Raw genomic sequence first — 27,605 nt, forward strand, 5'->3', positions numbered from 1 at the left:
TGGTTGGATGTTATGAATGATAGGTATATGGATGGATGATAGGTGTATGGATGGATGAATGGATGGCTGGATAGGTGGGTGGGAGGGAGGATGGATAGATAAGTGTATGGGTGGGTGGGTGAATGGATGGATGAGTGGATTGGTGAATGGATGGATGAGTAGGTGGATAGATGAAAGTGTGGGCAGATGATTGATGGGTAGATGGATGGTTGAATGGAAGGATGATTGATGAATCAATGGATTGGTGAATGGGTGGGTGGATGGATGGATGAATGGATGAGTTGGTGGGTGGATGAAGAGGTGGATGGGAGAAGATAGATAAATGGGTGGTGGATGAATAGAGGTGAGGAAAGTAGAGAGGTACATGGGTAGATGGTGTGAGGGTGAACAGGGAAAAATGGAAGGCTCTTCCTTATAAATATCCAGTCTGGAGAGTTGTGTACAATCACCTCTTCACAACCATCACATAGTACCATGACCTTCCACCTCAGGGGAAGATGGATGTGGCATGGGACACGGTCTTGTAGCATCTGGTGAGAACTCAGAACATGCCAAGGAAAATCACTAATGGTGGGAATGACCAGAAGCTCACCAAGGTTGCCTCCAGGAAATCACCACCAGTACTGAGGGTGGGCATGTGGGCAGTGTGAGCTCCGGACATAGACACCTCAGGAAGAACAGGGCACCAATAGGGCAGGATTCTGACTCAGGCTCTGGAACCCCAAAGCACATCACAATCAAATACAAGTAAGCCCCACAACAAGGAACATTTCGTTTTACACACTGACACTGGTGTGCACCACTGGTGGCTCACACCTGACTGTGGTTTAAATTAATCATATTGTAACAGCCATGTGATGAACACGACCAAGAAATTCCTGGGCAGCCCATAGGGGCGAATATGGCACAGCTGCTCCTACGCCAATCATCCGACCCAGAGTCACAGCAGGGGAGATGGCCAGCCATAGATATACGACTCAGAAGATGACCCCACTAGGTGGAGGGTGGCCACCAGGCACAGAGAGGACACTGGGGACACAACCCATCTCCCACACTCACTCCTACTCAAGTGGCAGGTCAAGAGTCACTACAGGTTGTTTCCTGGGCTCCACTGTGAGACTGTGACAGTGCCATGGGAGCATTAGCTGCCATGACTACATGGATGTAGTCACACACACACACACACACACACACACACACACACACACACGAGATGGCAGCTACCACTCACTATCTTCTCTCACTCAGTGGCCAGCAACCAAGAGGGGTTGGGTGGGGGTTGGGTGGAGGACAGAGGACAGAGGTATCCAGGGCAGGGGTACCCACATCTGTACAGTCCAGGGCATGCAGGTGATCCCCTGCAGCCACCTCCTCTGTTCCCTCTGTTCCCTCTGACACTGACCTGACTGTGGGCTGCTCAAAGTTGATCTCAGTCCTGAGGCTACTAAGGGTCCCAAGGAGCATGTGCAGAATAGGGTGCAGTCCAGGTTGACTTCTGCACCCCGGAACTGACATACAACTGTTTTAGTGTCTGTCCCTTCCCCTTGGCCATCACTTCTTTGCCTCTCGGCATTGTGCAGACTTTGGGAAGCTGGCAGTGTGCAATTGAGCCCCCAGAAGGGCAATAGCCATGCTCATAACACTCTGACATACTCTGAGGATGCTCCACCCTGCTTGGTACAGCTGCCCACACCCTGCAGCCCGCCCCTCTGCCCTGCACCCACTTGGTGTTGCCTGCTTGTCTGGATCAGCTTGTCTGTCGCCAGCCTGGCCCTTCCCACAGCAACGTTAAATAATGAAAGAACCAGGCTGTGACACTGAGGTAGGATCCAACTCCATGCGGGCAGCCTAGCTCCCCTCCGCATCAAAAGAGGGGTGTCATGTCACAGCTCCCACTCAGCCAGGGATTTGCACCTTGATGCCCCTCAAATGAGGTCCATGCTACCAAGCTTACCCACCCTAGCAGCCCCCATTTGCCTGCACCCCTGTCACCATGGGGTCTCCATACCCAGTGTCTACTCCCACTGCAGGGTCCACCAGGCTGGCTCGTCACAATGTTGGCTTGTTGGCCAACTTGTCACTCCTTCAGGCAGCTCAGATAACCCCACTGCTGGAGCACTGTCCTTCCCCAGAGCCAACACAGTAGTCTTAACCTTCTTCACAGCAGTCCAGTTTCTGCCCTCTCCTTCCTGAAGGGTTCTGGCAGGCAGGAGCACACATGTCCAGAGGCACTCAGGGCATCAAGGATAAGGAACAGCCTTATGAGGAGCAAAGGGGGATGGGAGATAGGACCTCCTGGACACTAGTCCTGATACCATGACAGAAGAAGGAAGGAGGAAAGTTTCTGCTCTGTCCCTGAGGAAGCTGGCCCCCAAGTGCAAAAAACCATGCTTCCTTCCTGCAGTCACATCTCACCTCCAGACTAACACCATTTTTTGTTTTGGCACCATACCCAGTGATGCTTAGGGGTTACTCCGGGCTCTGAGCTCAGAAATCACTTTTAGCAGGCTCAGGGAACCCTATGGGATGCCGAGTATCGAACCAGAGTTGGTCATGTGGAAGGCAGACACCCTCCCCACTGGTTCCATATGAACATCCTTATCTGTGTCTAATCATCCTTATCAGCATTTCTGCCCACTTCCCAAGGGAATCATGGCCTAAAATCTGTTCCCTAACACTAACTTGGTGCTGTCAGCTCCCTCTGAGTAAAAGAGGGAGTCCCCCTGACTAAGGCTGGGCAGAGATGATTTCCTCTCACGTCAGAGCTTCCTGAGGCCAGGAGGGAGGCAAGAAGGCGAGCAGGACCCCGAAAGGTCAGAGGATGCACCAAACCACACCATCAACTGCCACCACCGCTTCCTCCTCCTGTGCCAGCTGTAAGCACAGGAGCAATGGGGCTGAATCCTGGGGGAGGGGGGGGCGGAGCAATAGCACAGCAGGGATGGCACTTGCCTCGCATGTGGATACTTTGGGTTTAATCCCCGGTGTCTCCTAGGGTCCCCTGAGCACTGCCAGGAGTGACTCCTGAGTGCACGCACAGTCAGCACTAACTCCTGAGCAGGGCGACCAGCCAACTCACATTCTTCTTGGAACTCTGTGAAGTGCCACCCAACAAAGGAGCACACACTGTTCCGCACATCCAGGAGAGGAGTAAACAGGGAGGAGGTGGACACACGCCCAGGGATATACGCCCAGGGATATACCTCCCCCAGCTGCTTAGTCAGAGGAAGCAGCAACCACGGGAAACTCCGGACTCACCTGTGCAAGACACGGGGAGAGGCCTGGTGGCGAAGGGAGCAGCGGGAGGGCCAGTTTTCAAATGACAAGGGGAGCAAAATCCCCACCAGGCCAATAGTAGACAAAAATAAACTTGCGAGCGAACGGAGACAGCCATCAAAGTGGAGGGTGAATTTCAGTGTGGCTATTTATAAGCAGAGCCGGAAGCCTATTTACATGGGAAGATGCTCAAGGTACAGTCGGATCCAGAAGTTTGGAAGATGGCAGGGGTGTGGGGTTGGGGGGGAGAGGTCACCATGGAAATAGGAGGGCAAGACCCTCCCTCCCCTCTCAAGTTCACTCTGCTAGACCCCATGCCCAGCCTCCCATGCCCTACAGGAGATAATTTCATTGGAGTAGCACGAAAGAATGTAGAGCGACATAAGTGTATAAGCAAGTGATCCCCCTAATTCCTGCGCCTCTTACTAACCTATGACTAATGGAAACCAATTGGAATCCATTCTTGCTTCCTCTCAGGAGCTGAGTGGGGCTGATGAAGCAGCCCTTCTTTAAGTTCCCCCTGGCATCCGGTGCCCTGCTCACTTTCTGGGGCTATGTGGCATTGAGGGCATTGGACCCCAAAGTGAGCAAATCCCTACCAAGACTAATGCACACACAGCCTTTTGTATATTTGTTTGAAAGGTCATAGTGACGTGTTCAGGGCTTACTCCTGGCTCTGTACTCAGCGATCACACCCTGGTGGGGCTTGGGGGACCAATTACAGTTCTAGGGGTCAAACTGGGTCAGCTGTATACCAGGCAAACATCCAACCTACTGTCCTTTCTCTCTGGTGCCCAACACTCCAGTTTAAAACTTTTTCTGAAAGAGCCACAGCCTTTGCAGAAGTACCAGAAGCCTCAAGGGGGCACGACTGTGGTCGAGAATCTGTGGCCCTCACTTTCCACACTGTCCGGTGAAAGGCCCAAATCATCCCAACAGTCAAAGGAGACTGACAGTTAAAGACGGGGAGGACATACGGGAGTGTGACTCCTAGAAATGAGAGAAAAGATAGCCCAGGGGCTGAAGCTCCAGGAGACCAAGAATTGTTAGAACCTCCCTCCAGAAGCCTGAAAAACAAGCTTCCCCTTGCACTCAAACCCAGGACTCCCTGAAGACAAGACAGGCAGTTGCCACACCAGAAAGAACCTTTTACCCCAGGGGTAGACCACGCTGGAGGAGGGACCGGAGTTGGAAAAATGTTAAAACAAAGTCACCAAGACTCTTTCCTCAGTGCTCAGCCTCCAGCATGACCTTCCCCAAGGGCCTGAAATTCTTGTACATTTTTATACAAACTGTAAGTTCCTCGGCACCTCCTCTTTGGGGCTCTGCTCACCCCATTTTTTGCAGTTCCTCCCTCTAAACACAGCTAAAGGAAATCAAGTTCCATCTTCCCTCTAGAGTGCCCTGGAGTGGCAAAGGCAGGGACAGGAAGCCAAATCTGAAGCGTCCATTGTTCAGGGTTCAGGGGGGGACTGGAGAGGGACAGGGAGGGTCTGTGGGTGGATGCTGGGTTTTTAGTCATCCAGGAAAAGGCTTTGGATTAGATTGTGCTAATGAGGACACAACTCAGCAACTCACCAACAAAGCTCATCTAGGCGGACCAATTGCATGTCAAGTACAGGCCCCCCAAGCCAGTTGATTACATGTCAACTACAGGTCACCAGAGTCTACAAGCGGACAGTCTTCCACAATGAAAGTGCTTCCGGTCAGCATGACCACTGAACATGTTCCTCCCCAGCCTGCCTGGCTGCCCCTTTAATGAGACTGAACACTTCAACCTCTTCTCCACTTCTGCCCGCTTCCAGTCAGAGTCCCCAAGTGACACTTGCCCTCCATCTCCCCGTAGAGCCGATCTAGCCATCGCCATGCCTGGCCAGGGCAGACAAAGTGCCCTTTGCATGGGGATCAGGACTAAGGCTGGAGCAGACCCAGCCATGCCAAATCCTAAAGCTGGCAGCATGGTTCTTTCTCTCTCTCTCTCTCTCTCTCTCTCTCTCTCTCTCTCTCTCTCTCTCTCTCTCTCTATCTCTCTCTCTCTCATTCTCTCTCATTCTCTCTCCCCCTCTCTCTCCCCCAGCCATGTCAAATTTTAAAGCTGGCAGCATGATTCTCTCTCTCCCCCAGCCATGACAAATTCTAAAGCTGGCAGCATGGTTTTCTCTCTCTCTCTCTCTCTCTCTCTCTCTCTCTCTTTCATTCTATTTCCCCCTCTCTCCCCCAGCCGAGCCAAATTTTAAAGCTGGCAGTATGAGCTCTCTCTCTCTCCCTCCTCTCTCTCTCCTCATTCTGTCTCCCCCAGCCATGACAAATCCTAAAGCTGGCAGCATGGTTGTCTCTCTCTCTTTCTCTCTCTCTCCTTTCTCTCTCCTCTCTCTCCTTTCTCTCTCCTCTCTCTTCTTTTTCTCCTCCTCTCTCATTTCTCATTTCTCTCTCCTCTGCTTTCTGTCTCAATATGCATGTGCATGCACGCACGTGTGTGTGCGCGAGCACACACACACACACACACACACACACACACACACACACACACACACAGTCTCTCTCAGGAAGATGAGTCCGAACAATCAAGGTCTGGCAGATGAGCTCAGGGACTGGAGGACAGAGTCTCCCGGCCTTAGAAAGAGTCTCCTTCCCACTCTCCCTCCCTCTGGCCCACACTGTGTTGAACTACAAAGATGCCAACCATGTTTGTTCTTGGAACCAGCACGGATTCCTTCAAAGGGCCAGACCCAATACCTTTGGCTCGGCCGAGGGCCCTGTTGAGGACCATAAAGTTTATTTTTAGAAATCCTGGGAAAATGCTCCACAAGAGCCTCCAAACCCCATTCCTGCTGCGGCCATGCCCCCAGCTGGCCTCCCAAAACCTTTCAAAGTCTGCTTGGAGGGTTCACAGCACGTAAGACCACCTTCTCTCCACACAGACTTGAACTCAAGGTCTAAACTTGTGGTGATTCTATTCAATCACACATGTGTGGGTCTCTCAGCAGAGCTTGCCCTTGGCACACACCTGTGAGTTCTGGACACGCAAACTCCAGGTTTTCACACACACACACACACACACACTCACACACACACACTCACTCACACACACTCACACTCTTTGGCCCAGGACAGCACGGTTCTATACATGTGGACGCAAAGGAAGACCCTCATTGGAGCCATGGAAGAAACGGGGTGAAAACGAACCACAGCCATACAAAAGAGAGGGACAAACAGTAACAGGGAACATGCTTCTTGAGGGACGTACATACCTGGAGTCCTGGCTGCTCCCAAAACAGTGGAACAGAGCCTCGGATCTGGACAAAAGACGACACCCCATCATCCATGTAAATGGTCTGCACCAGGAAGGAGGGGAGAGAGAGAAAGAGAAAAAGAGAGAGAGAGAGAGAGACAAAGTATTCTTCAATGAAACCAACCGTGCTGGGCCGAGTAACCAGATCCAGCCGTCTGAGAGCTGACACCAGCAGGATGCAGGGCGGGCACTGGACTGGCCTTCTGTGCCCTCTGCTCTGGCCCAGGCAGGGTTAAGGCCCTACTGCTGGCCAACCAGCCTCTCTGGGGTGCAGCCAATGGTGGGGAAATGTCCACTCCATCAGCTCCCTCAGATTGACAATTCAACCCCCTAAGAATAAGAGCCAGCGCTGAGCTTTGATTTGGGTGAAGGCTCCTCAGGGGGTACCAGCAAAATAGAGATCATGAGGGGAAAGAAGCAAAAGGGGGAGGTTCAAGGCCATGGTGGGCCCAGCCAAGGCTCAACTTGAACTTGGGTTTGGTCAACGGCCTAGGCCACGGTGTTCCCAAGCACACATGGTTTCCATAGCAACCTATGGGGCCTCGCACCTGCTCTGAACCTCCCAACACTATGGCTGCGACACCTACCCCCCTCCTTTGGAATGTGCCGACACCCTGTCCACTTGCTGCCCCCCCCCAAACTCTGCTGCGCAAGAGACTTTTCAGAGGACGAAGAGGACAGCCTTGTGCCCCACACGGGGAGGGTGGTGGCAGCAATCAGCTGCTGTGCCCTTTATCTGGGTAACTCTACCCTGGCCACCAGTCTTTCCGTCCCTCCCTGGCCTGCTCCTGCCACAGCCGTGCTGCATGTAGGTCAGATGCTCTGCTCAGATCACACAAGCATGACCACGTCTGCCCAGTGGGAGAGATTTCAAGTGCCTGGTATAGCTCTGCCAAGCAGCAGTTCTGTCATCTTGTCTCCACAGGGGAACAGCTTTGTGTTAAGAACAGGCGGGCTGGCTGCTCCCAGAACCACGATCCCTCTCTGTTCTTTCTTCTAAGTCTTAGAAGTCTCTTAGAATCTAAGAGAAAACAGGAACAGCAGGTTGCCTGGCCTTGCAGGGACCAAGGGCTACAGGGAGATCAGATGCTCACATCCAGTGGACTTTTTGACAATGAGACCAGAGGCAGCAGCAAGTGAACCATCAGCTCCCAATGGAACACCTATGCTCAGGGTCCCGCTCAAGTGAAGGAACATCTGCTCTGAGCTCCCATGAAGATGCCCCCACAGCCCTTTGCCAGGCATTTACTGAGAATGAGGGTGAGGGAATGAGGTCAGGGTTATGAATTGGCCTTGGGAGAGAAATGCTTTCTGCTCCACCAAACTTGCAGAAAAATAGTCCCATTCTAGGTACCCACCTATCTGCAAGGCTACTTTCTTCTATTTGTTGTTTGTTTTTTGGGCCACACTAAGTAGCACACAGGGGTTACAAAGAAATTAAATCCAAGAGAGAAAGTGGCTTGGGGCTGGAGTGATAGAACATAGGAAGGGCACTTGCCTTGCATGTGGCTGACCTGGGTTTGATCCCAGCATCCAATATGGTCTCCCAAGAACTGCCAGGAGTGATTCCTGAGTGCAGAGCTAGGAGTAACCCCTGAACAATGCCAGGTATGGCCCCCAAAGCAAACAAACAAACAAACAAACAAACAAATAAGACAAGGGGACTGGAAAGCAGCAGAGCACAAGTTCTGACAGGTAAGATAAGGGAAGTCTATCTGGCCATGTGCCAGTTGGGGTTCCTGGACCTAGTCTGAAGAAAAGCCCCCTTTATGGAGTGGCAGAGACCCCAAAAGGAAGAGCAGAGCAGATAGGCATGAGGCAGAGCACCCTCTCAAGGTAGGCTAGCCACACTGCTCTCTGGGGGCCCTGAGGTGTGAGGCTGCAACCCTCAGAACACCTCAGTTTAACAAGGAATCCTGACTCTGGGGCCAGCAGTTGGGGTCTACTGGTCGGTGCTCATGTCACCCAAAGCAATTCAAGGGCGGGGGGGCAAGAAAAGGTACCCTGATCTCAAGAAGGGATGATTGTGATTCATTGGCTCCACGTGATCTGTCCTGAGAGTGGGGATGGCTGCCCTTGACCAGACGGGTCAGGGCCAAGCTCCACAACAGGACATCTGTCACAGGATGAGAGATTTGTCCCAGACAAAGGACACTGTTTGGAGAGTCCCCAAGAGTTCTGAGTGTTCTTGGTATGAACCAAAGCGTGTACCTCAGAAACTGTGGAGTCCTGCAGAGATCATGTATTAGATGGGGAGCGGTCTTGCCTGCAGGAGGTGTAAGGAGCCTCTGTGTCTGCTCGCACATTCCCCTGCCCCCTATCCCTGGTCCTCACCCACCTGCTCAGTCTCCACAAAGTTGGACACATGGCCATCATCGTTGACACCACGGGTATGGAAACGGGCGCCAGCGCGCTCACAGCTGATGCGGGAGATGAGGCAGGCCTTGGCTTGCTTGTGCGCAGCGTACACCGTTCGGATGGCCACCACCCCGCACACTACCTTCAGCAGCCAGTCACCGCAGCTCACCTGGTGCTGCCTCAGTGGCACATGCAGCTGCTGATTCCTGCCAACAGACACGGGGCTCAGGGTGCAGCAGGCAACCATGACTCCCCAGTACCCCAATAGGCACCTAGACTATATGCACAAAGAACAGGGCCATTAAAATATGGGGCGCAGCAAAGGGCCCTCTTCCAGAGTTCTGCCACGCTGTTAGGATCAGCCAATCGGAAAGGCTACCTGTAGAGTATGAGCCATTCAGAGAGAGCACCTGTGAGGTGTGGGCCAATCATAGTTCAGGAACATTTGTAGCCCCTACCATTGGATGCAGGGTCCAACCAATTTGGATCCCAAGTCCCTTTAGTGACAAATATCGTGTTTTATAATGAGACAATAAAAAATGACACATGATTAAAATCATCATACTAATATTTGAAATAGTAGTATGTGCATTTAAATTAAATTCATAATTTATGGGACAATGTTGGCAATACAAAGCCTGCCAAGTAAACGAAAAGAATGAGAGGAAAACAAAGTATCAGTCTCTCTTCTCAAACCTGGGGATTGCTCTAGGCCTCTGCAGACCCCTGGTATCCAATATTTATCTAGGCCACCAAGTGCTGGATAAACTCACTTCATCCCGCAAAATGGTCCCTTTGCCAGGCCAAGAAATAGAGGGAGGCACTTGTGGGCCAGAGAGATAGTCCAGGGGGTAAGATGTCTGCCTGCCTTGCATGTGGTCCACCCAAGCTCAAATCTTGGCACTTCATGATCCTGGAGCACCACTAGGGTCACTCCTGAGCACAGCTGCATGTGACCTCAACTCTCCTTCCCACCTTAAAAAGAAAAACGAGGGGCCAGAGAGAAAGCACAATAGTAGGGCGTTTGCCTTGCACACAGCCGATCCAGGGTGGATGGTGGTTCAAAACCCAGCATCCCGTATGGTCCCGTGCCTGCCAGGAATGATTTCTGAGCACAGAGCCAGGATTAACCCTTGAGCTCTGCTGGGTGTGACCCAACCCCCAAAAAAAACAAAGGGAAAAAAAAAAGGAAAATGAACCCCGAGGCACAACGAAATTGGGGTGCTTGTTCCATGTCATGGAGTCAGCGCTGTTCACTCAACTGGTGGCTCTGTCACATTCTTAATAAAGGGGACCCCCCCTTTTACAGTGAACCTCCAGGAAGTGTAGCTTCAGAAGGGGACATGTGGGCTTCAGACACCAGCATTGTTTCTGGGTCCACAAGGTTTGCCTAGGGGACCCCAGTTGGGCAGTCCCGAGGTCCTGAACAGACTGGGATGAGAAGAGAACCGTCTTGGTGGCATCACTTCAAGGAACCAAGCAAGGAGGATCTAAGTCCCAGGAGCCAGCAGGAAAAAAGGTTACTGCTCTGAGATGACCTGGGCAAGGCCACAGGGCCCCTCGAGGCAGATGGGGTGCTCACCAAAAGAAAGAGTTGCCCCAGTCGTCCGAGTCATCCCCCTGCTTCTGGGCCCGCACTGTGAGGTCGAAGCATGAGCCCTCGCTAGGCCACGCGAAGTAGAAGACGCCGGAGTTGAGGATCTTCCTCAGGGCCACCAGGCGCTCATCTTCCCGGGCATCTGTCTGCAGCGGGAGGAAGTCTGTGGCTGTGATCCTGTAGATCTCGGCGTCGGGCACTCGGCCCACTGCTGTGCAGCCTGTCACCAGCACCAGGAAGCTCAGTGGCACGCCTCCTGCAAGAGATATACAAGGAGAGTAGGGGGCTGCAGGCTCAGGGGAGCGGCCAGAGCTGCTGTGGACAAAGGCAGGGCTGAGGGCTAAGTTTTGCCCCCCCCCAATGCCACCCAGCTTCAAAGATCCCAGCACGTCTCATGGGCAACCTCAGTACCCGGGTATTTCCAGTCACTCCTTGGCCTGCTTGCTCCCAAGTCAAGGTCAGGGAAAAGGTGAGGGTGAACCAGCACTGGACTGGGGAGAGGACATGTTCCATCACAGTACCACACACAAATGTGCATGCATGTATACCATTCACACACGTGTATGCTCAGGAGGAGGTAGGACATGCCAATTAACATGCCACCTGCACAGAAGATTGCATACACATGCTCAGACAGGTGGGACATGCCAATGAACCCTTTGTGCAATATGACACACTCACATACCACACATGCCAGGATGTGCACATATGTACACACGCTTACATACATGACACAATGACCTCTGCACATCTGCACACACATAGGCACGTTGACAGAGATGGGGCACCCAGGGAACCCTGCATTCACACCTTCAGAGTATGGAGAAACTGAGTCCCCACAGGGGGAGAGTCTCCCACATAGCAGATACGAGGAACTGAACCTTTTCCTCATCAGTATCATAATATCATCAATATCACAATGCAACAAGGCTGAGTGATTGCAAGACTATTAACTGGGGCACCAGCTGGGAGGCGAGGGACAGAGCCTGGATTCCTGTAACCCCCAACCCTGTCCATAGATTCACCCCTGCAGCTCCACCCTATAGCCTCCCCTCTCCCCACACCCAAGTCAGTCACCCAGCTGACCTCAGGTGTCCCGAATCTCTCAAGGTACAGCATCCCCTGTGGGAGTCCTCTTCTTCTTTCAGACTGGCACAGGCAGTCCTCGGGAATCCTGCACCCCAAGCTCACAGCTGTATGCAGCAGCTCCTTACCCCCAACCCACACCATCCACCCCAGAAAATGTTCCTTTCTCGGTGCTGCTTGGTGCTTCCTTCAGGAAGAACTCCAGGCCCTCCTAAGACACCATATAGGCCCCCTCTATTTCTCAGCTCCCCGGAGCCCACCACCTCCTTCCCTGCTGTAGATTGAGACTTCTTTGGGGACCCATACTCTTCCTGTGACCCCAGCTGTGCACTATCTTCTGTTAGTGGTCAGATGGAGCACCTCCATGACCCTCTCCTGAAAAAGGGGGTCCCTGGGCCCGGAGAGATAGCACAGCGGCGTTTGCCTTGCAAGGAACCGATCCAGGACCAAAGGTGGTTGGTTCGAATCCCGGTGTCCCATATGGTCCCCCGTGCCTGCCAGGAGCTATTTCTAAGCAGATAGCCAGGAGTAACCCCTGAGCACTGCCGGGTGTGACCCAAAAGCCAAAAAAAAAAAAAAAAAGGAAAGAAAAGGGGGGTCCCTGATGCAGGGAACAGAGACACTCCTCTCTTAGGCTCCCTCTTCCCAGGACTTCCTTCTGTTCTGCATCCCAAAAACACAGCAGGCCCTGCACACAGGTGCCTCAGAATGCAATTTGATGTGAGCAATGTTTTGGGGGAAAAGTGAGGGGAGGACACCCATTCTGTCTCAGGAGCAGGTCTAGGAGGGGTCTCATATGACACATGGGTCTGGTCTGGGGACATCATCCCCAGCTGAGGTCCAAAGGCCCAAACCTGGGGCCACCTTGGGGTCCAGGCTCTTACATCAGCACATTGACATGGGACCCCCAACCTGGCTCACTCCTCATGCGGCATCATAGGAATGTTTCCTTCTGGATCATTCCATGAGCACCACTAGCAACACTGGCTACCAGACTGGGACAGAAAACAGGAGGCGATAACAATTGTGGCCCCACAGCTTGAGAGGCCCACATTGTGTCACTTCATTTTCACTCTGTCCTAATCGTTTGGGGGACCATGTGATGCAGTGGTGGAACCCCGAGCCAGATATAAGCAAAACTAATTTATTTTATTAACTTTTTGGAGGAGCCACTTCCTGAGGGAGCAGTGCTCAGGGATCATTCCTGGAATGCCATCATATGTGATGCCAGGGATGGAACCCAGGTTGGCTGTGTGCAAGGCAAACATTACCTGCTATATAGTAACCCCAGTCCCTGAGAAACTCTTTTAAAGTGACATCAAGTTGGGCAGTCAGGTTATGAACGGTAACATGTACCAGGTGGTTGGGTCTCTTTGGCAGAACAGATGATATGGGAGGTGGGTTGATGTCCTCAAGGAACAGGCTTAGGAACCCCCTGGGCCCCTGAGCCTGTGTCCATGTGTCTCTTCTGCAGACACAGCACATGGCAACAAGCAGAGCCAGGTGCTCTGGGCAAGAGCAAGGACAGGGGCTCTACTGCACAAAGTGGGTTAGAGAGGCAGTGTGGAGAAGGGCCCTTGCGCCGTGACAGTCCTCAACAGCCGAAGCGTGGGAGTCCTGAGTCCCTGCCTGGCATGAGCTCAGGTTGCCATGAGGACAAGGCATTTCTTGTAGAGGCTGGGGAGGGGGTTTGCTCTACTCTCAGAATCCAGGTGACACTGTACTCCTGCATCCAGAGAGGGGCTGAGAAGCGAGTATGAGGCTCAGGAAGGGATCAGCTAAGCCTCTTAGGAGCTAGCCTGTCCTGTCTTCCAGGAGGGAGACACGGGTCCGGATTGGTGAAGTAGCTCAAATTTCTGGCTCCCCATCAGAATCCCTGCCATCACACCCAGTTCCCCCAAGCACTGCCAGGGGTCACAGAGCCAGGACTTTTTGAGCTTGGCCCCACCAATCCTAAAATGATGAGTTCGAAGCACATCTTTTGAGGAGATGAAGGAAGCTTTTTTGCTTTATCCAAAGTGTTTTCTCACGGGTGGGATGAACTTCGATTAGACCCCAATTCCAGTTCTGCCTTTCATTTTCACAGATGCAAAAACCTTGTTTGTAGAATTAAATAATTAACGATGGTGCTGGATGGAAAAGGATGGAGGCCTTTATTCTTAGGCCCTGGCCACGTGGCTTCATCCCCCATCAACTGGCGGGTCTGGGGTCCAGGAAAGCAACGGGTACTGAATTCACTCACAGGCAGGCTTCAGGAAGCATCAACTTTATTCATGCCCTATCTACCACATGTGTGGCCTATATCATAACCTTTTAAGCATTCAGCCATTCTTAGCTAGCCCTGCATCTTAACTCCTTTCAGCCATCTTCCCTTTGACCTCCATGCTGGCAAAAGACCAAAAAGGGGTCCAATCCCCTCTGGACAAAGTCTTATCTACCCTTTCCAAGACCCCTCCCAGGAAATGGGCAGGGTCTTGCAGGTAAGGTCAAGTTACGTAGGAAGAATGGAGGGGATGAGGCTTCACTTGTTCATGTTAATAATTATTGGGGTGGGCCGGGAAGGTAGCGCTAGAGGTAAGGTGTCTGCCTTGCAAGCGTTAGCGTAGGATGGACCCCCCGGTGTCCCATATGGTCCCCCCAAGCCAGGGGCGATTTCTGAGCACATAGCCAGAAGTAACCCCTGAGCGTCAAACGGGTGTGGCCCAAAAACAAAAAAAAATTAATAATAATAATAATAATTGGGGAACAGAATGGGGGTCATCAGAGAAATGTCACTTGTCAAAGCCATTCCAGGTTGTGATTAAAATAGACTGACTTCCAAAGCTCTGTGGAGAACACTCCCGCCAAAGTAGTCGGGCCTGCGGCTTTGTGAAAGCCAAGGAGAGCACCTGACTTGTGAACTACTTTTGTCACCCAGTTACTGAGGTAAAGGACTTCCTCAATGCAGGGACAATATCTGGATCTGTTCCCTTTCTGGTGCCCCTGAAGAATTAACTTCATGGAGCAATTCACTATGGGAAAAGGCTAGAAAGGAAAGGTGAGAATGGGTGAGGGGCAAGATGAAGATAAAAAGTACCAGCGCCCATCCCTGGTTCATTCTAAGCAAATCAGTTCTAGAAGGGTCAAGTTCTGGGAAAGAGCCTTTCCTTGGTTTGGTTTTGTTTTGAGGTCATACCCAGCAGTGCTACTCCGGCTCTGCACTCTGTAATCACTCCTGGTGGTTCGGGGGACCATATGGAATATGGGGGATTGAATTTGAGTTGACTGTGTGCCAGGCAAACATAGCCCTACCCGCTATGCTATTGCTCCAGCCCCCTCCAATCCAACTTTTACAGATACCTTTTCCTTCATAGTTTCCGGATTTTGTTTTGTTTTGTTTTTGTTTAGAAGCCATACCCGGTGGCACTCAGTGGTTACTCTTGGCTCTGTGCTCAGGAATCATTCTTATAGGTGCTCAGGGGACCATATGGGATGCCAGGAATCAAACCTGGGTTTGTTCCGGATGGGAACATATGTGGTGCTGGGGAATCCTGAGTCATCCACATGCAAGTCATTCACCTCTTCTACTCTCTCTCTCTCTCTCTCTCTCTCTCTCTCTCTCTCTCTCTCTCTCTCTCTCTCTCTCTCTGGCTCTCTCTCTGGCTTGGAAACAGCCTCTCATTCAGCCTGTGTGTGTGTGTACCACCTGACAGAGCCCAGAAGAAAGATGGTGGCAGGCCTCTCTAGGTTAGTACAGCTATACTTCCTGTTAATACAATAACAGACTCCCTGTTACTCCAATAAGAATTCTTATTACTCTAAGACTTCCTGTTTCTCCATTAAGGATCCCTGCTGTGCTGATGAGATCTCTTCTTATTCCAATAGCAGATTCTGTGTTACTTTAAGACTTTCTGATACTCCAATATGACTTCCTATTACTCCAATAACAGACTTTCTGTTACTCCAATAAGGCTTTCTGATATTCCAATTACAGACTTCCCTTCACTCCAGAATGTGGCTCTCTCAATCCCATGAGTTCTCTAGGCACATCAGATTTCTGAGCAAGGAGCGTGGCTTGAGCCTAGCTCAGATTTGAGGGTCAATGCTCCTCCCAACCTACATCTCAGCGAATTTTGGTCCTGATGTCCATAAAGTAGGTGTTTCTTGGGGTAGAAGTGTGGTCAGGTAGATTCACCTGCCTCAGATGTGTGGAACACCACTCTGGATTCTCACCTGGACCCCGGTGCTACTCTGTTTATTAAGGCCAATGTCCTGTCCTCACAGCTAAGAATCAAGCCCTCAGAAATTGATGATCCAGGCTGAGTCCAAAGAATGTGGTATCAAGGAGAAAGATCCACTCAACCCTGACTGGGTCTCCAAAGCTCTGTACTCTCCTTGAGCAAGGTCACAGATGAGTGAGGGAGAAGCAGACCAACTCGAATGAGGGGACAGGGAGGACAGAGGTGGCAGCAGCAGAAAGAAACAGACACAAATGTACACACAAGCACAGACAGACATCACACATGCACACAACTCATGCACACTTATGCAATCGCCAGAACATAAAGAGCACATTCATGAGCACACAGAAACCCTGACACATATATGCACACCCAACACACAAACATACACAAGCTTGTGCATGCATACATGGATACACACTTGTACACAGATGTACTTCTTTATGATACACCGATGCACACAGTTATATATACATGCATGTAGACACAATTGTTTACATATATCGTGTACACGTCATGTGTATATTTGAACATACTTGGGAGCCCCAACTTCCACAAACATGCATATATTCACATGCATGTATAGAGGCACATGTACATATATAGATATGCCTCATATCTAGAAGGCAGGGGTCTCCCAGTCTGGATCACCCAACTGTATCCTAGACAAGCAGAGAGAGTCAGTGAACAAACCAGTTCGATCCACATTATTTTTCAGTTACAGTTTCTACTGGGGAAGATGAGAAACTTCTGGCGATATACGGTGGTGACAGTAGAACAACAATGTGAACGCCACCAAATTGCACACGTGAAAATGCAAACTTAGTCCATTGTATCTTAAGTGTTTTTCCATAATTTAAAAGACCAAACCTCAGTATCAACTTTGAAATTCACTCGCTCCAACAAGGCAGCCTCCACCTGGGTTTCGTGGCAGCAGTTCCGGTCCCAACAAGCAATAAAGTCGCCACACTCCTCAGCTGGCCACAGTGTTTGCCCAGGGACAATGCTGCTCTCTGTGGGGCCCTCCCTATCTGGGCTGGAGTTGGATCTGTCCTACTCTCAGGGTACTCTCAGCTGATGTGCAAGTGAGGGGCTGAGGAACTCTAGATAGAGACCCCAAGCGTGACCCATTCTGTGCTACATTGGTCAAGGAAGCCTGATTTCTGCATCTGACTGATGAGGCCTGGACCCAGCGATGAGAGGACTAGTTCCTGAGAGGGAGGACTGATTCCTTTGAGGGAAGGATTAGCTCCTTTGAGGGGAGATCTGGTTCCCCTGAGGGGAGGTCTGACTTCTGTGAGAGAAGGTCTGGGTCCCAAGAGAGGAAGTCTGGTTCCCATGTGGTAAGGTCTATCTCTCGTGAGGGGAGGTCTGATTTTCCCGAGAGGATGTCTGACTCCCCTGGGTGAAGGAAGCCTGGTTCCTGTCAAGAGAGATCTGGTTCCTGTGAGAGAAGGACTGACTCCTATGAGGGGGTCTCATTCCTGTCAAGGGAAGTCTGTTTCCTATGAGGGGAAGAACTTCCTACATCCACTTTTTATCCCCACTGCTATCAAGCCTGACTTCCAGTACTGCTCTCATCAAATCTGTGTGCTAAACCATCCTGCCATGTGTGTGTGCTGCATTTTCTTGTTCCATGTAATTCTGCATACTCCCTCCCCAGCCCGGGTTTAAGTCTGTATACGTGTGGCTGTGATCTGGACCCCTCACTCAGCCTTTGGCGATGACTCCACTGAGCAGGCACCAGTACTAAATAAATTTGAATTTTTCTTGTTCCTCTGAGTACTTGTCTTTGTCTCTTCCCCCTGCTGGAAATTCCTCATCACAATCAAGTTCAGCGTCCAGTGCCTTCTCCTTCCTGGCCCAGATCCCAGCACCTTCTGCCAGCCCTTTGCAGAGCATGGTTACAGTGTGGACAACAGGAGGATCCCATAAGCACCAGGGGGATCCCAACACACACCCTGGGGCTGAACCTGGTGCTACCAATACTATGGTAGGGCTTTCCTTGAAGGGCTGGAAGTGAGGATCACAGTACCCCAGTTCCCCTACAACAGAGGAAGGCCTTTCATTTGGCCTTTCATCAAGACTTGTTAGAGAAGGGGCCAGGGAGACAGCACAGGGGTCGAGGCACCTGCTCAAATGCAGCCAGTCCTGACTCAATCCCTGGCCACCACACAGTCCCCAAAAATTACTGAGGGCAGTTTTGGAGGCTCTTGAGTAACATGAGGCCTGGGGACAGCCCCAGCACTGGAGGGACCAAGCAGTCTTGCACCACTGGGTCCTTGCAATAAACCCAGTTGGCTGGGAATTGCTTGGTGAGCCCCCCGCCCTTGGAAAGCCCCCCAAATGTTTGCTGAAGAACAAACACTGCATACTTGGAATCTCCAAGGACTGAGGAAGGACTACCATGCTCTGCTCTCTGGGGAACTGTTCTTGGGAATTTGTGCTGACATATGGGGGGAGGAGAGCTAGACACAGAGTGAGGGGAGGAGGTGGGGGAGGAGAAGAGGGATGGGAGGGAGGAAGATGAAGGAGTGAGGGGAAGGGGTTGGGATCTGGAGTGGTGAGAGAGAATCAAATCATAGCAAACTCAACATTTGGTTCAAGAGAACTTGAACAATTCCAGCGTCAATTGGCAGTCTCTCCCTCAGACATCCACAGGAAATACAGAGATGCTTTGAAAAATGCCAAGAACTGGGACCCATCGATAGCACAGAGGGGTGGGCGTTTGCCTTGCACATGGCTGACATCCCATTCCAGATTCCCAGCATCCCATATAGTCAGTCCTCTGAGCACCGCCAGGAATCATTCCTGAGCACAGAGCCAGGAAGTCTGAACACCACTGGCTGTGGCTCCTCACCAAAAAAAAAAAAAAAAAAAAAAAAAAAGCTCCAAGAACTAGAACATTTGATGAGCCAAGCTCCTCTCCATCTCCATCCAGGAGAGTGAGTCTGGGGGTGTGCAGAGGCCTCAGAGCAGGGGCACCCCACCACCTCACAGGGATGTGGTCATAAGGGGAGGTACTGGGTGGGCCACAAGGACAGAAGATGATGCTGGCTGGGGGAAGGAAGGTGACAGGAACTGGCTATGGGTGGGAAGGGGTGAGAAGGGGCCACTGGCTGGAGGATCCTTTGGGGTCCTGGCTGGGGTCCCTATGGGACCACTGATCCTGCCCCTCCTGGGGAGCCCAGTGGCATCCCTCCTGCAGGGACAGTCTTGGGCACCAGGGGGCAGACCCAGCTAGGAGAACCCTCAGGAGCTCGGGGCTTTGCAACAGTGACAGCATGTCCTGTGACAGAGATGTGGGAGGGTCGGGTCAATGGGACAGCCTGGAGCTGTCACCAGTGTCTCCTCGGACCCCCACACTTGAGCTCCCTAGGGAAACAGGGCTCGTGGTAATAGGGACCTGCCTCCTCCTCCCTGTGCTTGGGTCCCTGCTCCTTCCTTCTGGTCACCTCCTCTGAGCCTGTTCTCTCACTAGGGGTGGGGAAGAAATGGAGACGAGAGAGGGAGAGAGATGGCGATGGAAGGAGAGAGATGGAAGAGAGAGGAGGGAAAGAAAGGGAGAGAGATGAAAGAGAGATGGAGGAGAGAGGAAAGAAGGGAGGAAGAAAGAGAAGGGGAGAGATAAAGAGAGGGAGAAGAGAAGGGGAGAGAGGAACAGAGGAAGAGAGAAAGATAAGCAGGGAGGGAAAATGGGAAGAGGTAGGAGGGAGAGAGAGAGCAGGAGGGTAGAGACGGGGAGAGACAGAGTCCAAGATCAAAACAGAGACAGAGAGATATAAGACAAAGAAAGACAGAGTGGGGAATCCCCTGCAGCATCAGGACCCAAATGGTGGGTGGGTTTGGTGAAGCCACCATTAGGTACCCTCACACTCAAGGCCCGTGGGCACCCACAGTGCTGCCTATCACTTGCCAGTCCAGGGAGGTAATTCCTGGGTAGACCAGGTCAGCCCATGTGGACTGGTTCCCCCATGTTCCCCTGTTTTCTCCCACTCCAGTCCCAGAGCCCACATATGCGACTGAGAGGGGCAAGGCACAGCTGGACACGTGGCCCCCAGCAGCTGTGACCCTATAGCTGCACCCTCTCTGGCCTCCTTCCTGGTCGGGTCAAGGGGGGTCCCCACCCTCTGTAGAGTGACAGCTCTCACAACCAGCCTGTACCTCATCCTTCAGCTGAGTACCCCAGACAAGCAGTTCCTGGTGACCCCCACACCACACCATGGGGGCAGGGAACAAAGAAGGGGGTTTGGGCCTCTTGAGAACATTTTCCAAACAATCAGGAGGGGCCCTTACCTGTACCCACCCACTCGCAGGGGTTCCCAGAATAGCCAGTACACCCCCAGATCTGTACACATCCCCACAGAGGGCCCCAGTTCCATGGCCATCATCCTGCAGGCCTCCCAGTGGCCCCCACATGCCCCCTTACCTGACTTAAGCCTGAGCTCTCCCAGGCATCCATAGGCATCCGTGAGCTTCTCATATTGGCCCCTGATCACGTCCTTCTCTTCGGGGGCTGGGGGAGAAGCAGAGCAGGGCGCGTCAGGCTTCCTGCACCCCAGGCTCCCGCCCACTCTCTCCCAGATCACCAGACTCTAGGCTCCAGACTCCTTGGGGCTGGAGCAGGAGCGAATCCTGAGCTGAGCTGCCCACGGAAAGCTTGTTCTCTGCAAACACCAGCATGGGCACAGCAGGGTGCCGGGGAGCCAGAGGGGGGTGGGGAGCACCCTCATGGCCCAGTCCAGGGGTTGGGGGTCCAGGGAAGCAGCAGCAGCAGGGGTCTGGCACCAGTCCTAGTGGTGCCCATCTGTGCATGTGCAAGAACAAAGCTTCTTCCTGGAAGTGGGGTTTCCCTGCCACCTCCAGGGGTCTGCTCACATCCTGAGGTGGGGACAGAGGCTCTGCCCCAGTGCACTGGGTCTAGTGACCCCCCCCCCATGGCAAGCTATGCTCAGAAACACACACCCCTGCTCCAGCCATGGCAGAGACTGAAGTGGCAGCAATGGTTCTAGTGACCCCCTCACAGCAAGCTATGCTCAGACCCCCACGGCCGCCTCAGCCATGGCAGGGACTGAAGTGGCAGGACCCACAGAGACCAGTGTCATAGGAGAGGGAGCTCAGAGTGTGCTGTAGGGTTGTGGGCCTCCAGAATACATCAGGGAAGGATTGAGGGTCCCCATGGCCACCCTCAGAACAATGTAGCCCTTTGCCTGGACCCCAAACAGCTGCCATGAACCGACCAGGAAAGGGCCAAGCTCTGAGATGAGCAGCTGCCAGGAGAAGGGTGTGGAGGGGGTCTGGGGTTTGTTTCAGGAGAGACGCATATGCTTCAAGATGAGTCTGCAAGGAAGGGTGCGCCACCCTGTGGGGAAGCTGAGAATGTGGGTAATCAGAATCTCGGAATCAGCTTCCTAAAGCGCTGAGAAAATGGCATAATACAGTAACTAGAAAGGCCTGAGCAATAGCACAATGAGCAGAATGTTTGCCTTGCATTCAGCTGACCCAGGTTCAATCCCCAGCATCCCATATGGTCCCTGAGTCTGCCAGTTCCCTCGAGTCTGCCAGAATTAATTTCCAAGCGCAGAACCAGAAGTAACCCTTGAATGCCACTGGGCACTCAAATATCAAAAATAATTTTTTGAAGACTAGAATTTTATAAAACAGTCTAAGTCTCAGTCTCAAACTCAAATTAAACAGGATTCCAAAGGATACTGAGTTATGGGTTTTCAGGGGAGGGTGTCTCTGTGCTCAGGGGTTACTCCCGAGGGCTTGGGGGACCATATGGAGTGCCAGGGTCAGCTGCATGCTAGGCCAGCCCTTAGCCCAACTACTATCTTTTGGGTCCGAGTTTACTGACATCTAGTTACTATTTTCCCATGTCATCAGTTAAAAGGTTTATAATATGGTATGTGCCTGTCTGGCCTGCCTGGCACGTTGGACAACAGACCGAGGGGATATGTTGCTGGCAGGTCTTAATTTCACCTCAGTGACAGGACAAAAGCTAACTCTCAGCATGGCACCAATCTGAGGGCTGTGAAGTAATTAGAGGCTTTTATATGTTTCTCTTTTGTATCTGTTCTTGCTGCCTACTTTTCCACTTCACCCTTTTAGGTAGGGGGCGCTGTTTGGGTCCGAATAAATAGGAGGGAAAGGGGAGAGGTAAAAACTTTTTGGCTGCAGGCAAGAGACCTTTAGATTTTGGAGCAGCTGGCTTCTTGGTAAAGGGCTTTGTGTCCGACCTTCTTGCCTCCTTTTACCCTCTTTTCAGTATGGATTATTCCCTGCAGACCTATAAGACTGGAACTGCTTCCCGTGTCCTTGTTGGTTAGGGGAACGGAAATTGCCTTTCCTTTCTGGGAGCTCTGGGGTAATCAAACCTCCACCAATCTCCAATCTCCAAGAGAATGTGACATCGCATCAGGCCACTGGTGGTCACATCTGTGAGCAACAATCATGACATGGTAGCCAAACACTGAGGCGGGCACAGTCTCATCTCCAGAGGAAGGTCTTAGTTGGGTTTAAGCTATGGTGTCAGAGTTTAACTTAGGGCTTTAGGGTTTCAGTTAGGTGTTTTTGTTCTTGTTTGTTTGTTTGTTTTGTGGTCATACTCACAGCACTCAGGGGTTACTCCTGGCTCTACACTCAGAAATCACTCCTAGAAGGCTCGGGGGACCATTTGGGATGCCGGGATTTGAACCACCGTCCTTCTGCATGCAAGAGTTTAAGTTAGGGGGGCCAGAGAGATAGCATGGAGGTAGGGCATTTGCCTTTCATGCAGGACGGTGATTCAAATCCCAGCATCCCATATAGTCCTCTGAGCTTGTCAGGAGTGATTTCTGAGCGTAGAGCCAGGAGTAACCCCTGAGAGCTACCAGGTGTGACTCAAAAACCAAAAAAGAAAAGAAAAGACAGCTATACTATGCTCCCCACCCACCCCATAAGAAGGCTCCAAGCTCAGAACATTGTCACAGAGGCTTGGAGCATGGGCCTGGGATGTGACCCTCATCTCAATTCACCCCCCACCTAAGGGTCTTTGTGGAACACAAGGTGGAGGGGGCTGTGTTTTCCTGGGCTGATTGAGCTGCTGAGTGGAGGACTTGGAGCCTTCCCAGGCACTAAGGGTCGATGGGTTCAGAGAGCTCCAGGTTTGGGTAAGTCGAGGAGGTGTGGGCAGGTCCTGGTGCACCCCCAGACGATAAGGCCAGCTGGTATGAAGTGTGGGACCAGCTGGCCTAACTGGGTTTGACATCCCAGCCCAAAAGTCAGACCACACCTATGGAGGCAGCTGAGTCTTGGGGCTCCCCTTGGTCATCCTGTAATGGGTACTTGACCACATGTGCCAGCCCCCTGGATCAGGCAGTCCCTCTCCAACGTGCAGCCCCACTCCTAAGCCCAGCCCGGCCTGGAGCAGAAAGGAGCTTTCGGCAGGGTTTGCAGCTTGCTGCTGCCCAGAAAGACCAGGGTTTGGGGTGCCAGAGTAGCAGAAAAGTGAGCTGGAGTCCCCCAGATGGTGGGGAAACCACTTCTCTTTCTCTGATTTTTTTTTAATTTTAGGCCACACCCTGAATTGTTCAGGATTTACTTCAGGCTCTGTGCTCAGAAATCACTCCTGGCAGGCTTGAGGGACCATATGAAATGTCAGGGATGGAACCCGGGTAAGTGGGTGAAAGCAAAAGCCCTTCCCACTATGCTATTGTTCCAGCCCCTCTTTCTCTGATTTGGAGAGAAAGGCTCAGGGGCACAAAGCCACAGAACAAATGTGCTGAATGATATGACAAAGATATGGAAAAAGCTGATTGTTTTGAGAATAATGTATACATTACCTAACCTGACACTTTTTTTTGTTTTGTTTTGTTTTTTGTTTTGGTTTTTGGGTCACACCCAGCAGCGCTCAGGGGTTACTCCTGGCTCTATGCTCAGAAATCCTCCTGGCTGGGGCCGGCAGAGATAGCACAGCAGCGTTTGCCTTGCAAGCAGCTGATCCAGGATGCCGGATGCCAGGGTGGGGGTGGGGACCATATGGGATGCCGCTGTACTTGAACCGCTGTACTTCTGAATGTAAGGCATTCTATGTTATCTCTCCGGCCCCAACCTTTGACACTTTTATAACCAACTTTTACTGTGCCTAGGCAAAATAACAAGAACTTTTAAAAGTTCTTGATTTCTTTTTTTGTTTGTTTTTGGCGGGGGAATCACATCCGGCGGCCCTCAGGGGTTACTCCTGGCTCTGCTCGGAAATCACTCCTGGCAGGCTCAGGGGACCATATTGGATGCTGGGAGTCGAGCCACCATCTGTCTTGGATTGGCTGCATGCAAGGCAAATACCCTACTGCTATGCTATCTCTCTGGCTCCAACTTGTTTAAGTTCTGATCTGGAATTCCCACCTCTGGTTGAGAACAATAGAACAAGACTTTTGTAGCCTTTCTCAAAAAACTTTTTGAGGGGCCGGAGCTGTGGCGCAAGTGGTAAGGCGTTTGCCTTGCATGCCCTAACCTAGGACAGACCACAATTCAATCTCCTGGCATCCCATATGGTCCCCCAAGCCAAGAGCGATTTCTGAGCACATAGCCAGAGTAACCCCTGAGTATCACCAAATGTGGCCCGAAAAGCAAAAAAAAAAAAATTTATTTTTTTGAACAGAGAGTGAAACTGTAAGATGTCACCCAGCTATTAACCCAAAACAAAGGCATTTCTCACACTTTCCTCTTTCTTTTAAACCTTTGATATGTAAAAGTCCACCTGGATTTCACTCGACCTCCTCTACATAGTGAATTTGTACTGGTTTCATAAAGCAAGGTCAACCTGGCTTGGCGCGCAGAGACCATGAGGCAAGAAGCCACTGACTCCATGACTCTTTCTCTTGACTGGCTTGGTTTATTAATTCTTCATGGCTACCCTTCATCAGACCTGTCTGCCTGAGGTTGAAAATTCGGTGTGTAGGATGATTTCACAATGTGAAGTTATTTTACGTTGGATCAAAAGCCAGGTTGGTGCCGGGTTGGGGGCCTATTGGGAGGAATGAGCCTTAATTTGATCCCCAGCAATGCCCACATGCCAAATTATGCCCCACATGCCCTGGTTCCCAGAGCAAGGGCAATCTCAGGACCCTCAACTCTGCTACAGAGGCCCCCAGAAAAGAAGTTCTGTTTAGAAATGAGAGCTCGATCTGGGGAGCTCTGGGGAATGGGGCAGGGTCAACGGAACAAGGATAGAGAACCATTCCCAGCACTGCGGGCAACCCTGAGCTGGCCAGCTACTGAGCTTGATCAGTACCATAGGAGTAGCTCCATAAAATAAGGAGAAAGGGGCCGGAGAGATAGCATAGTGGTAGGGCATTTGCTCTGCATGCTGAAGGACAGTGGTTCGAATCCCAGCATCCCATATGGTCCCCCGAGCCTGCTGGGGGTGATTTCTGAGCACAGAGCCAGGAGTAGCCCCTGAGCGCTGCTGGGTGTGATCCAAAAATAAATAAATAAATAAATAAATAAATAAATAAATAAAATAAGGAGAAAAGAGGGTTTGAGCAGCACAGGTGTGTGCCCCCTACCCTCTCCTGCTCACCCTGACCATCCACTGGTCCTTGACATAACTGCTGGGCATGTCACATTGAAGGTGTTGCTCCCATTGATCCCCCTTGCTTCTGAGCCACAGGTGTCCTATTTCCCACTGAGAAGGCCCTATGTACCCTTCTCTCTTCCCCTGGGTATCAGAGTGTGGCTTCATTATTTCTGCTCTTCCTGGTCCTTCAGCACCAGAAACTCCAAGGATGCTAAGGTGTGAGGATGTGAACTGAGGTGAGCTAGTATGAGCTGTGAGAATAAGCTTTGGTGTGAACAAGAATATAAGCTGGGTATGAACTGGGATATGAGTTGGTGTGCGAGTTTGGGTGTGAGGTATAAATTGTGGTGTGAGTCCAAGTATGAAATGAGGTGTGGGCTGATATGTGAGTTGGGGTGTGGGATGAGCTATAATGAGATATGAATTAGGGTGTGATCCTAGGTGTGAAATGAGGTATGGCTTGTCTTTGATTTGGGGTTCGTGTTATGAGGTGAGAGCCAAGGTGTGATCCAGGGTATAAACTGAGGTCTGGGTTCAAAATGGCTTGTGAGTTGGGGTATAAGGTGTGAGCTAGGGTATGAGGTGGGATGTAAGTTGGGGTATAAAGTGTGAACTGCAGAGTGCACTATGGTATAAACCAGTGCTTCTCAATAATTTTCTGTCATGCCCCCCTAGGAAGAAGAAAACATTTTTCATGCCTCCCCCCGCGCGACTGTAAATAGTATCTTTATTTAAAAAAAAAAAAAAACTCTTTAACCTGCAAGACAAAAATACATAAAATGATTTGAGCTGATTTTTTAATCAGAGGTGATGTCTGGCTTAATGGCTACAATGAGCACGTTTTGCAATGCATAGATTTTCCAAGCGGGACACAGCAACTCTCAGCTCCAGAGATATACAGAGACATAAACATGGGGCTTAGCTTGTTATGACAGTGTTTGCCGAGGTCAAACGTGCCTCCTTTTATGGAGCGTCGCCCCCCGACCCCCGACAGGGACCTGCCCCACTATTTGAGAAGCAATAGTGTAAACTAGGTATGGGCTGGCATATGCACTGGTGTGTGAGCTGGGGTATGAGGTGGGCCAGGCCTCGCCTTGCCTATGCTGGCATCCTGGGGTGCACACAGAGATGCTGCCTAAACCACAGCAGTCCTGTGCCCATGTGTGCCAGTGAAATATCTTGGAATTGGAGGAGGCCCTGAGGGGTGCCCTGGTCCCCAGGAACTGGTTTGGCGGGTGAATTTGGGAATAAGGAGGAGGCTGGGACAGTGTGTTAGTCACAGGAAATCAGCAACTCGGGCTGGTTCCAAGAGGAAGTGACACATCAGACTCAGGCCAGCAAGAGAGGTGCTCACAGGCTCAGGCTGGGTCTGAGATCGGAGTGGCATTGCCTGAAGGCTCCCCCTAGCTCCCAGCAGGCATAAGGGTAGAGAAGACATTTTCTACCTTTCCTGCCCTGCAGCCTACCTTGCTGGAGGCTCTGCAGTGTGGGGAGCTGCCTTGAGGCGCCTGCTGCATCTTTAGAGGGTCACAGAGCGGGTCTGCCTGCGCTACTCAGACTTCAGTGTGTGCCTGTAGTACTGAGACATTTCTTTTCGTTGTTGTTTTTGGTTTTTGGGTCACACCCGGCAGCGTTCAAGGGTCACTCCGGCTCCATGCTCAGAAATCATTCTTGGCAGGCTCGGGGGACCATATGGTACACCGGGATTCTAACCACCTCCTTCTGCATGCAAGGCAAATGCCCTACCTTTATGCTATCTCTCTGGCCCATACTAAGACATTTCAATGCAGACTTGTAGTACTCAGATACTCCAGTGGGGGACCTGCAGTACTCAGGCACTCCAGTGAGGCCTGTCATAGGCAGATACTTCAGTGGAAGCCTCTGGTACCCAGGTATTCCATTGTAGGCATGGTACCCAAACACTCCAATATGGAGCAGTACACAGATGCTCCAGTAAGTGCCTGCAGTACTCAGATACTCCAATGCAGATTCTAAAATACAGGTACTCCAGTAAAGCCTGTGGTGTGCAGAGACCTGTGGGTCTGTGGTACTCGGATACTCCACTGTAGGCAAGCACTCAAACACTCCCGTGTGGACCTTGAATACTAAAACACTCCACATGCGGCCAGCCCACAGTGTTCAGATATCCCAGTGCCAACCTGCAGTGCTCAGACCTGGCATGTGGCAATGGGGGCTTGGGGCTTGGAACACTGAGGC

At 51.5% G+C, this 27,605-nt stretch overlaps 1 protein-coding gene across 2 annotated transcripts in view; it reads right to left on the reverse strand.

Moving 5' to 3' along the window:
* Positions 1-27,605, reverse strand: part of SYNJ2 (synaptojanin 2) — an 80,901-nt gene that overhangs the window by 41,758 nt on the left and 11,538 nt on the right. For both annotated transcript variants that reach the window (XM_049765317.1, XM_049765318.1), the window contains exons 2-5: positions 20,259-20,345; positions 10,509-10,779; positions 8,907-9,132; positions 6,528-6,611 (exon numbers count right to left, since the gene is read on the reverse strand). In XM_049765317.1, the coding sequence (XP_049621274.1) occupies positions 6,528-6,611; positions 8,907-9,132; positions 10,509-10,779; positions 20,259-20,345 (668 nt within the window). The remainder of the gene's footprint in view (positions 1-6,527; positions 6,612-8,906; positions 9,133-10,508; positions 10,780-20,258; positions 20,346-27,605) is intronic.

This window comes from Suncus etruscus, chromosome 18, assembly GCF_024139225.1.
Source record: "Suncus etruscus isolate mSunEtr1 chromosome 18, mSunEtr1.pri.cur, whole genome shotgun sequence".
In the NCBI taxonomy this organism is placed as follows: domain Eukaryota; kingdom Metazoa; phylum Chordata; class Mammalia; order Eulipotyphla; family Soricidae; genus Suncus; species Suncus etruscus.